At 73.0% G+C, this 11,432-nt stretch overlaps 2 protein-coding genes across 2 annotated transcripts; one reads left to right on the plus strand and one right to left on the minus strand.

Annotated features, from left to right (window-relative positions):
- Positions 1 to 132: 132 nt before the first annotated feature.
- NIA1 (hypothetical protein) lies at positions 133 to 3,101 on the minus strand (the record flags this gene model as incomplete). The annotated part of the gene is made up of 3 exons (XM_009038154.1): positions 133 to 1,390; positions 1,439 to 2,227; positions 2,436 to 3,101. 3 exons carry the CDS (start codon positions 3,099 to 3,101, stop codon positions 275 to 277), a joined length of 2,571 nt encoding a protein of 856 aa, XP_009036402.1.
- A 2,611-nt stretch (positions 3,102 to 5,712) lies between these two features.
- On the plus strand, positions 5,713 to 10,979 carry AURANDRAFT_63410 (hypothetical protein; the record flags this gene model as incomplete). Its single annotated transcript, XM_009037793.1, has 3 exons — positions 5,713 to 7,109; positions 7,289 to 8,476; positions 10,298 to 10,979. 3 exons carry the CDS (start codon positions 5,713 to 5,715, stop codon positions 10,977 to 10,979), a joined length of 3,267 nt encoding a protein of 1,088 aa, XP_009036041.1.
- Positions 10,980 to 11,432: the final 453 nt, after the last annotated feature.

Raw genomic sequence — 11,432 nt, forward strand, 5'->3', positions numbered from 1 at the left:
TCGTCCGACGCGGTCTTCGCTTTCTTCGACGCGCGCGTGGACATCTTTGACGGCGCGGGGGTCAAGCGATCGATGGAGGATATTTTACTTGCGGCAGATTCTCAGCGACCATCGACTCCTCAGAGACGCCTTCAGAGAGATGCATGTAATTCACGAAGGTCGGGAGCAGCAGGGGGGGGGGGGATCGCGCGGGCCCGCGGGGGTATCTGTGCAGGGCGGCCCGCGGAGGCTCGGACTTCCGCGGCTCCGCGCGCGCCTCTCGGCGCGCGCGCGCTCAGAAGCAGAGCATGTTGGCCTTGGAGTGGCCCGCGGCCTCGAGCTTGGCCAGGGCGGACTTGATCATGGGCGGCGGGCCGCAGCAGAAGAAGTAGGTGTCCTTGGCGGGCTTGGGCATCGTCGCCGCGAGCATCGCGTCGTCGATGAAGCCCGTGTGGTGCGGCCAGCCCGGCGGCGGCTTGTCGAGCGTGTAGTGGAGGTCGACGGCGCCGGCCTTCTGGGCCGCCTCGATCTCGTCGCGGCAGAGGATGTCGGCCTCCGTGCGGTTGCCGAGGAGGAAGGAGAGCGCGGGCGCGCCGGGCGCGTCCGCGGCGACCTCCGCGCCGACGGCGGTGATGAGCTGGAGCATGGGCGTGAGGCCCGTGCCGCCGGCGATGAGGCCCGCGCGCTTGACGGCGATGCGCTTCTTGACGCCCTTGTCGTCGTGGACCTCGAAGGCGCCGCCGCCGAGGTACTCGATCTCGCCCATGGGCCCGCGGAACTCGACTTCCGAGCCGACGGCGATGCGGTCGCAGAGGTGCTGGGACAGCGCGCCGCCGTCGGGGAAGCGCGGCGGCAGGGGCCGGTAGGCCTTGATGACGAAGTCGACGCGGCCCGTGACCTCGTCGGCCGTCGCGGGCGTGTACGCGCGCGCGACGGACTTGCCGGCCGCGTCCTGGCCGTAGACGAGCACGTGCTGCCCCGTGGGCAGGCCCAGGACGTGGTCGTCGCTGGGGAGCGCGAAGGTGAGGCGGAAGGAGTCGTCGCTGAGCTGGACGCGCTGCGCGAGCTTGAGCTTGACGCGCTTCTTCGGGTTCAGCGCGACGGGCCGGCCCTTGGCGTCGAGGCGCGGCGCGTCCGCGGCCGCGGCGGCGCCGCCGCCGTCGGCCGCGAGCGTGCCGATGGCGTACTTGTCGAGGAGGGTCCAGGCCTTGCGGCTGTGGATGGCCGTGAACTCGTCCGTCGCGTCCGTGCCCGCGTTCATCGTGATCGACGACGCGCCGCCGGGGTGCTCCGCGAGGTAGGGGTTCGTGTCGTAGACGACGCCGTTGACGGCGATCCAGCAGTCCTGGGGCGTGTCGTGCTTGGCGACGTCCGCGAGCGTGTAGGTGTTGCCGAGGGGCGCGCCCGTGGCCTTGGCCGCGGGCGCGGGCGCGGCCGCGACGTCGTCGCCGCCGCCGACGGCGGCCGCGCGCGCCGCGTGCATGTCGCGCATGGCCGCCGCGCCCGCGGACTCGGGCGTGAGCGACGCGCCGGCGAGGCGCCGCGCGTCGTCGGTCATCCAGCCGCCGGCCTGCGCGCCCGCGAGCGTCGGGTGCTCGAAGACGAGGACCGGCGTGCCCGCGGGGCCCGCGTCGAAGTGCTTGACGACGGTGAACCAGGGGTTGTTGAGCATGCCCATGACGTTCCACGTCAGGTTCGACGGCTGCGTGTTCATCGCCGCGTCCCACGCGCGGCACGCGACGTTCGGCGCCTTGAGGAGGTCCGCCGTCGGCACCGTGATCTTCCAGAAGCACCAGCCCCAGTACTTGCCGGCCTTGTTCGGCGTGTTCGGCGGGTGCGTGACGTCGCCGTCCTTGACGAGGAACCACGACGCGCCGCCGTCGAGCGTGACCTCGACGCGGATGATCTTCCGGCCGCCGCCGCCGTACGCGTAGCCCTCGACGTCGTACGTCGGCCCCGCGGTCGCCAAATCGAGCACCTCGCCGTGGCCCGGGTGGAACATGGCGCTGTTGATGTTGAGCTCGTTGATGATGTAGTCGGGCTTGAACCACCAGCCCTCGGCCTCGGCCTGCTCGGGCGTCACGTTCACGGGCAGCACGCGGTTGTCCTTGAAGTGGTAGTGGTTGTCGCTCTGCTCGGGCGAGATCTTGATCTCCTTGAGCCACTTGACCATGCGGCCGCCGATGAAGCCCGGGATGAGGATGCGCAGCGGGAAGCCGTGGTCCGCCTGGAGCCGCGCGCCGTTCTGCTCCCACGCCTGTGTGCAAATCAACCAGTGAGCTGGGACGTCGGGGCCAAACTTGAGAATTCTCTAGCTCGGTCAAATCGAAGTCGATTCGGCTGATTTTTGGACGGATCGATTGCTCTCGTCGAGTTCTCGAAGCACAGCGAAAGTTCTCGTGTCAAAACATTCGCATACGCGCACATTGAAGTCGGGTTGAAGATTTGATTTGCACACAGTCCCACGCGAGGATGACGTCGTTCGACTTGTCCATGACGTAGCGGAGCGTGAGCGACGTGCCGTAGGACCCGTCGGCGCCGCCGGGCAGCTCCTTGTCCGGGCCCCGGAAGCAGACGTGGCCGCCGCCGTCCCAGGCCGCGGGGTCCGTCGGCGCGCCGAGCGACGCGAGCACGTCCGCGAGGTGGCAGCCGCCCCACTCGGACATGCCGAGGCCCGCGGCGCCCCAGTTGAAGCCGATGGTGCGCTTGATCATGTTCTGCTCCTTGCGCCGGTTCCCCGCGCAGACGAGGAGCGACGGCACGACGACCTTGGGGAACTTTTCGAGGTCCGCCATCGAGAGCGACTTCGCCTCGACGCCGCCGCCGGCGAGGACCTCGCAGCGCCAGCCGTCGTAGACGGCGTCGGCCTCGGCCGCGCTACCGTAGGCCACGGGCACGGCGCCGTGGTTCCGCACGTAGTGGAGGCTCGCGGGCGTCGAGTGGCCGTGCGCCTCGAGGAGCGGGAGGGGCGGCTCGACGTTGAACGGGTGGCGGCCCGTGAGGCGCACGAGCGCGGGGTTCCGCTTCACCCAGGCGTCGGGCGTCGACGCGTCCTTCGGGTCCGGCACGGGGAACTCCTCGGGGTGGCGCTTGAAGCCCGCGTCCGCGCGCGCCGGGCCCATCGCGGCCTCCTTTTCGTACGCCCGCCGCGCGGCCGAGACCTGCGCGCGCGCGTTTTTACTCTCGGGGCGCTCGGGGGTTGCGGGGCGCGCGAGGGGGCGCGACGCATGGAGCGCGACCAGGGCGGAACGGTACGGGACGAGGGAGGGACGGTACGGCAACACGATGGTGAAGTGCGCTCGGCGACGACGTGCGCGACGACTTTGGTGGAAATCTCGACGGCGACGCGCGGGAGGGGCGCCGCGGGGGGGAGGCGCGCGGGTACGCACGTGCGGTGGGTTGGGACGCTCCGACGACGGCTCCGAAGTCCGTCGACGCGGAGTGCTGCAGTCGATTATCGCAGAGGTGCAATACACGAGCAACTCAAATGCGTGGCGATCACACGAGCTATCCCTAGGGGTAGCGTCGTCTCCTCGCCACCTGATTCCGTCGGATTACCTGGGAACGGCGGGCTTCCGGGCGCAGCGCGCGCGCCAGGAGCCTGTGTGGAAATCAAGCAGTGAGCTGGGTTATCCCAACCAAACTTCAGAACTCTCTATCTCGGTCAAATCGAAGTCGATTCGGCTGATTTTTGGACGGATCGATTGCTCTCGTCGAGTTCTCGAAGCACGGTCGAAAGCCTTGCGTCGAAACGGTCGCATACGCGCACATTGAAGTCGGATTGAAGATGTGAGTTCCACGCAGCGCGGAGCGGTGCGACGAGTCGTCGAATTCGCGCGCGCGGCGGAGGGACGTCTCCGGCAGCGCGCGGGCCATGGCGTCGCCGCGGAAGTGGTCGCTGGCGTCGAGGGACTCGCCCGTGGCGAGCGCGTGGCGCGGGAGGCTCAGGGGCGAGTGCCGCGCCGCGTCGTCGCCCCCGCCGCCGCCGCCCCGGAGGCCGCGGAGCGAGCCGTCGAGGAGGCCGTGGAGCGAGCCGTCCCGCGCGCGGCGCAGGCCGTGGAGCGAGCCGTCGAGGAGGCCGTGGAGCGAGCCGTCGAGGGAGCCCGCGGACGAGTCGCCGTCGGAGCAGTCGCCGGCCGCGGGCCGCCGGCGCCGGGGCCTGCGTGGGAATCAAATCTTCAACCCGACTTCAATGTGCGCGTAATTGAACGGATTGCGCCGGACTCTTCGGCCGTGCTTCGAGAATTCGATGGGAGCAATCGATTCGTCCGAAAATCAGCCGCATCGACTTCGAAGTGACCGAGCTAGAGAATTTCAAAGTTTGGTCGGGACGTCCCAAACCAGTGGTCGATTTCCACACAGGCCGGGGCCCCGCGGGCCGCGCGGCCGCGAACGCGTCGCCGACGCCCGTGAGCCCGAGGCTCGCCGACAGCGCGGCGACGTCGCCGCCCGAGCCGCCCGCCGCGGAGTGGCGCGAGCCGTCCATGCTCGCGAGGCCGTGGCGCGACGCGTCGAGGCTCGCGAGGCTGCTCGACGACGCGAGCGACCTGGAGGGCGCGACGTGGGTCGCGGCTTCGCGCTCGTTCCACGTCATTCTTCGACGAGCGATCGCGCCTCGGATCGCGGTGCGACGAGCGATCGCGCCTCGGATCGTGGTTCGACGAGCGATCGCGCCGGAGCGAAGTCGCGCGGCGCGCCGCGGCGGACTTCAGCGACCCGAAGCTGCCCCAGCGCCGCCGGAGGGCCCGCCGCGCGCTGCGCACGACGAACCAGGGCATCTGCTCGATGGCGTGGAGCGGCGGCAGGCTCAGCAGCCGGTCGCGCTGCGCCCGCGCGATCGAGTCGCGGCACGCCTCGATCTCGTCCTCGCCGACCTAGGGGCGCGCGTCCCGCGCGGCCGTCGCGCGCGCGGCGCGGTCGGCGGGTCGGCGCGGCGGTCTCTCGTCGGCCCGCGCGATCCCGAAGTCGGCACGACCGACGGTCCCGCGCGGGCGCGCGGACGCCCTCGGCCGCGAGCATGGCGCGCCGCCTCGCGGGCTCGAGCCAGCGCACGGGCCGCCGCCGCGCGCCGAGGGGGCGGTGGTCCTCGACCTCGACGACCTCGCAGAGCTCCGCGGCGCCGGCGAGCGCGACGCCGACGCCGCTCGACACCGCGGGGTTGTCGCTCGGCGCCACGGGGAAGTAGTGGATCGACGCCGTGCCGTAGGACACGCGGCGCCGGTCGTTTCCGTCGCCCCGCTCCTCGAAGGCCTCGCTGAGGCGCAGCGCCGGGCACAGCGCCGGGCCGGGGGCGATGCCGAGGCCGCCCTGGGGCATGGCGCCTCGCGTCCGTGCGGAGGGAAAAAGAGGCGTCCGCGAAGTCAAGCGGCCGCTCGGCGCGTAATCGATGGCTCGACCGACGTGCTCGGGGTCTGCTTGCGTGCGACGCGACGCGTCGTGATTCGCCTCAAGGCCTCAATCAGTGCGTATTGCACATCTATTGCACCAGCGATCGAGGTGCAACAAGCCTTTGCCGACGCCGCGGGCGTCGTGAGACGGGCGCCCCTTTGAGCCTCCCGTCCCCCGCGGTTCCTCCCGGCCCCCCTACGTTTAGAGACGCGTCAAGGCGAGATGGGCGGCGTCCTGAGCCTCTGCTGCACGCAGGACCTCTTCAAGGATGCCCCCGACGTCTGGTACGCGTCGCAGTCCGCCCTGGAGGCGGACTACGCTTTCGGCGCCGCCCTCGGCGAGGGCATGTTCGCCAAGGTGCGCGTCGTCACGCGGCGGCGCGACGGCGCGGCCTTCGCGGCCAAGGTCTTCAAGAAGCGCGCCGAGCTCAGCGACGGCAACGAGCTGAGCCGCGCGCCGCGCGCAGACGCGCTGCTCCGCGAGATCGACGTGCTCCGCCGCGTCGCGGCGCCGGGCTCGGCGTGCGTGCGCCTCGCGGGCGTCGTCGAGACGCCCGGCGAGCTCCTCCTCCTCACGGAGCTCTGCGGCGGCGGCGACCTCATGCACCACGTCGAGGGCCAGCGCAAGTTCACGGCCGGCGACGCCGCGGCCTACTTCTCGGACGCGTGCGCGGCCATCGCGCGGTGCCACGCCGTGAGCGTCGCGCACCGCGACGTCAAGCCCGAGAACATGCTCGTCGCCTTCGACGGCCGGCGCCGGGCCCGCGTGCGGCTCTCGGACTTTGGGTCCGCGTGCGTCTTCGCGCCGGGCGACCGCTACGCCGCCGACGCCGGGTCCCCCTTCTGGAGCAGCCCCGAGGCCTGGGCGCTCGACTACGACCACCGCGGCGACGTCTACTCCGTCGGCGTCGTGCTCCTCGTGCTCGTCGACGGCATGCTCGGCGGCGACGAGGTCCGCGCGCTCCACGGCGCCGGGCTCGCGGGCCTCGTCGACTACCGCGCGCGGTTCTACCGGGACCGGCCGCCGGGCCTCTCCGCGGCGCCCGGCCCGCTGCGGGACCTGCTCGAGGGCCTCCTCGCGCCCGAGGCGGCCCGGCTCTCCGCGGCCGCGGCGCTCGGGAGCCCGTGGCTCGCGGCCGCGGCGGCCGTCGCGCTCGCGAACCCGGCGCGGGGCGTCCTCGCGCAGCGGCGGGCCGAGCGCGCGGCGCGGGCCGCGCTCGTCGCCGTCGCCGACGGCGCCGCGCGGCGCCGGGTCCGGGCCGAGCTCCGCGACGCGCCGGGCCTGCCCCCGGGCTGCGCGGCGCTCGGCGAGCTCGCGGCCGCCGCGGACCGCGCGCGCGAGCCGCGCCTCGCGGCCGCGCTCCGCGCGCTCCACGCGACGCCGGACCTCGTCCTCGTGCACCGGCCCTTCGCGCTCGAGGCGCTCGCGACGCTCGGGCCGGGCGACCGCGCGGCGTCGGCGCTGACCCGCCGCGCCGCCGCGCCGGCCCCGCGCCGCGCGGCGTCGTCCCAGGACCTCGCGCGCCTCGCCGGGGGCGCGGGGGACCCGGGGCCCGCCGCGCCGCCGGCCGTCGGGCGCCGCAACGCGCCGGGCGCGGACGGCGGCCGCGGCGCCATCTCCATGGACGGCACCTACAGCGGCCTCGTCGGCATCTTCGCCGACGACGGCGGCGACCTCTCCGACGCGTCCCTCCACGGCCTCGCGGCCTTCGAGGACCGGGCGGGCGACGCGGACCGCGCAACGTGACCGCCGGGCGCCCCTAATCCTAGGCGTGGCCGGCGGGGCTTACGATCAAGCCCGGCGGGCGGCGCGGATCGCGCCTCGAGGCGTGCTTTGCCGGTCGAGGCGCGCGCGGGTCCGCGCGGCTCGCCCCGGCCAAACGCAATTAAACGCAAGCTCGGCCGCGATGCCGCCGTCCGAGGTGCTGCCCGATGATGATGATGGCTCGATGGTGGTGGCTGGCGCCCGTCGCGCTGGCGGCCGCGTCCGCGAGCGAGGTCTGCGACGCAGACGTCGTCGCGGCGGCGAGCTGCCCGCGTGGCGCCGAGCTGCTGCGCCGGGCGAAGGCGCGGCGGCTGCCCCTGGCCGTGACCATGCTCTGGGCGACGTGCCCCGAGCGGCCGCCGGCGGACGACGACGACGAGCTCGCGAGGTACAAGGTCGCGGACCCGGCGCGCTACGCGAAGCTGAAGCGGCGGCGCGACCGCGAGCCGGACCTCGGCCGCAAGCGGCCGGACCCCGGCTGGTGCCTCCGCGGCGGCGGCGACGGCCGGCGGCGGCTGCTCAACGGCGGCTTCGCGCAGCTCCGCGACGACGAGCCGCGCCTCGTCGCGGCGCTGGGCCAGGCGTGCCTGCTGCGGCGGGCGACGAACGGGACGGTGCCCCTCGTCGTCCTCGCGCGGAACGTCGCGCCGGCGGCCTCCGAGCGGCTCTGCGAGGCCGGCGTCGTCGTCGTCGACGCCGCGCGGCTCTTCGGGTCGAACCCGTACAACGCCTGGCGGCCCGTGACCGCCGCCGCGGCCAGAGCCGAGAAGCGCACGGTCTCCGGCTACGTCCAGGACCGCAAAGACGGCGCGATGACGTACCACAAGTTCGCCGTCTGGCGCTTGGGCTGCTTCTTCGACGCGGTACTCCAAATCGACCTCGACGCGACGGTCCTCGAGGACCCGCGGCCCTTCGCGGCGTCCCACGCGGCGATCACGGCGACGGGCGCCGTCGTCGCCGAGGAGGAGAACGCGAAGCGCGACTTCGTCGGCATGCGGACGCACCTCGTGCTCCTCAAGCCCGACGAGCACATCTTCGACGCGCTCCTCGCCAAGGCGAGGACCGGCGACTACGTCGCCATGACGAACACGGACCAGGACGTCCTCGAGGCCTACTTCTGCCCGGGCCCGCGCCAGTGGGTCGGCGAACCCAACCCGCCGAACCGGCCGCCGGACGACAAGCAGCCCGCGGACGGCGTCTGCGACGTCGACCGCGGCGGCGCGCGGGGCTTCGCGAACGTCCACCCGGCGCCGGGCCGCCTCTACCGCGAGAACGCGCTCGTCTCCGACCTCAAGCACATGCACCTCCGCGGCGGCTACCGCCACCCGCACGTCGTCCAGGACAGGTGCGCGGCGCTCGGCGGGCCCGCCGCCGCGGCCCACTGCCGCGCGTGCTTCCCGGCCGAGGCCCCGCCGAAGCGGCCCCGCGGCCTCCACCAGGGCCGCGACGGCTCCCTCCTCCGCCGCGACTAGCGTCCCTCTACGACGCGGGGGGGCGCCTCAGGCGAAGGCCTAGACGAGGTCGCCGCTGACGCGGGTGCGCCGCGGCGCCGGCGGCGGCGGCGCGGCCTCGATGTAGGCCGCCTCGAGGCCCGCGTCGACGTCGCCGTCGTCGTCGTACTTGACGTCGCAGGTGCCATCGCCGTGGACCTTGGCGACGACGCCCGGGTAGCGCCGCTTCTTGCGCGCCCACTTCGCGAGCACGCGATCGCCGACGGACCACGCGGGCCCCGGGCCCCGCGACCGCTTCGCGCCGGCCGGACTACCGGCGTCGGCGCGGGTCCCCGCGTCGGCGCGAATCGTGAAGCGCAGGTCGGCCGTCGGGACCCACTCGTCCCAGCGCTTCGGCCAGCCCTTGTAGTGGACGCGGTAGGGGCGGGAAGCGTCGGACTCGTCGACCTCGAGGATGCTCGCCCGGTACCACTCGCCGTTGGTCCACCGCCCGTCGACGGCATCGCCCGCCGCGAACGCGAACGCGTCGCCCCAGGACTCGCCCGCCGCGGGCGGCGGCGCGACCGCCGTCGGCGGCGCGCGCGCCGCGGGCGCGAGCGCCGCCGGAGGCGCGAGCGCCGCCGTGGGCGTGATCGCCGTCGGTGGCGTGATCGCCGCCGGTGGCGCGGGCGCCGCCGGAAGTGCGTCCGACGGTTCACTCGTCGACGGCTCGAATGCGATGCCGATTTTCTCCAAGATCGCCGCCGTCCGAGCGAGCAGCGAGGCATCCTTATCGAAATCGATGGCGCATGATTTTTCGGCGTTGTCGAGTATCTCAGGGATGGACAGACCCTCCACTCGCTCCATCGCGAGCTCGCTGACGATCCTGGCTACGCCCGATGCGAGGGACATCTGTGCACCTCGACGACGACGCGTCCGTCGACGACGTCCTGCTGCCGCTGGACCGCGCGGTCGTGTCGTCCGCGGAGAGCTTGTGGAGATCTTGTGGCGATTTCCTCGACAGCTAGGGGCCCTACCCTAAAGCGCCTCCAAGCGCCTCTCCAAGGACGCGCCCGAGGCCCGCCGCCGTCGCCGCGAGGCTTCGAGTACACGAACGACGGGCGGCTGCTGAGCCGAAGACGGCGACCGAGGTGTCGCGGTCCAGGGCCGTCGCGCTCGTGGCGACGCGCGACGTCGACGACCGTCCACCGATCATCTGCCGGGAACCTACGCGGCCATCGGCCTACGGGCTGGCAGCCACCTCTAGCGAGCGAATAGCGAGACTTGCGCCGCGGCGTGACGGACCTTAACCCAGAGGCCGGCGAGGCCTCCGGCGAGGCCAACAAAACTAACAAAACACCTAAAGGCCTCCTAAATCAGTCTTCACGCTTCCGGCGCTTCTTTTCAAACGCTTCGACGCGCCCCGCCCAATACTCTCCGCTCATTGCATTGCTCCGGCGTCCGGATTTCCTGCGCCTCCGCCCGCGCCTCGTCCCCTCTCGCCTCCCCGACACTACGTGTGTGCAACGCCAATGCCCGGCTCGGCGCGTGCGTCGCATGTTTCCGAGTCGATCCCTCGACACACGGTCGTCGTGCCGTCGACGGGTCGCGCGACGGCCGCGACGGCGACGGGTCGCGGGCCCGGCCTCGCCGCCGTGCCTCCGCGAGGCCGCCGCCTCTCGCCCTCGGACCCGCTCGCTCGCGGTCGCCGCCGCTCGACCGTCGCCCGCTCGCAGGACCATGCCCGCCATCGCGCCCGCCGTCAAGTCCCAGTACGAGATCGAGCGCGACGAGCGCATCAAGCGCAACGAGGCGTTCCTCGTGTCGCTCGGCCTCGGCAAGGACGGCGCCGCGAAGCTCAAGGCGCCGAAGAAGGCCTCGGCGCCGCGGACGCCGCGCGCCAAGAAGGTCCGCGGCCCGCGGCGCACGTCGAGCCGCCTCAGCGGCGGCGCGGCGCCCGTCGAGCGCCTCAGCTACGACGAGTCCCACTTCGACGAGACGCCGCGGCCGAAGAAGCGCGCGCGCCGCGGCCCCAAGGCCGTCGACTACATGACGGACGCGGAGCGCGCGATGCTCGGCGAGTTCGACATGGACGCCTTCGAGGAGTTCCTCACGGACGAGCACCCCATCAGCGAGGACAACCGCCGCCAGGTCATGCGCCAGGCCGAGAAGCTCGTCTCCGGCCAGGGCGTCCGCTACGACTCGCCGACCTACGGCTGGGACGAGGGCGTCGTCTTCCGCAAGGGCGAGCCCGTGACCATGTCGAGCGACATCATCCAGGTCATCGCCGACGCGCGCGACTTCGAGGACGAGCACGGCCGCGACCACGGCAACGGCTGGCTCCTGAACCACCCCCTCCGCAAGCTCCTCATCTTCCAGACCCACGTCGCCCGCGGCGAGGCCGCGGAGGCCGCCTAGGCGGCCGCGCGCAAAGCCCCAAGATGCGAGCTCCGACGATCTAAGCACGTCGCCGAGCGCCACGCAAAGCCCCAAGATGCGACGGCCGGGCCCGCGCGAGCTCCGACGATCTAAGCACGTCGCCGAGCGCCGCGGCGGATCTCGAGGCGCGCCGGCGCGCGTACTCTAGAACAATTACGCGTCCCCGTCACCGTGGCGCGTCGGCGTCGCGGCTCCGCGTCGCGCCGGCGTCCGCGAGCAGCGCCGCGATGGCCGCGTCCCCCCGGAGCTCCGCGAGGTCGAGCGCGCGCTCGCCGGCGTCGTTCCGCGTTTCGAGCGTCTCGCGGCCGCGCGCGTCGGCGAGGAGCAGCGCGACGCAGGCGGCAGCATCTGCGGCGTCGACGCCGTCCCGCGCGAAGCACGCGCCCATGAGCGGCGTGCGCCCGAAGGCCGACGGCACGCGCGCGTCGGCGC

The sequence above is a fragment of the Aureococcus anophagefferens genome, assembly GCF_000186865.1.
Source record: "Aureococcus anophagefferens unplaced genomic scaffold AURANscaffold_7, whole genome shotgun sequence".
Lineage (NCBI taxonomy): Eukaryota > Pelagophyceae > Pelagomonadales > Pelagomonadaceae > Aureococcus > Aureococcus anophagefferens.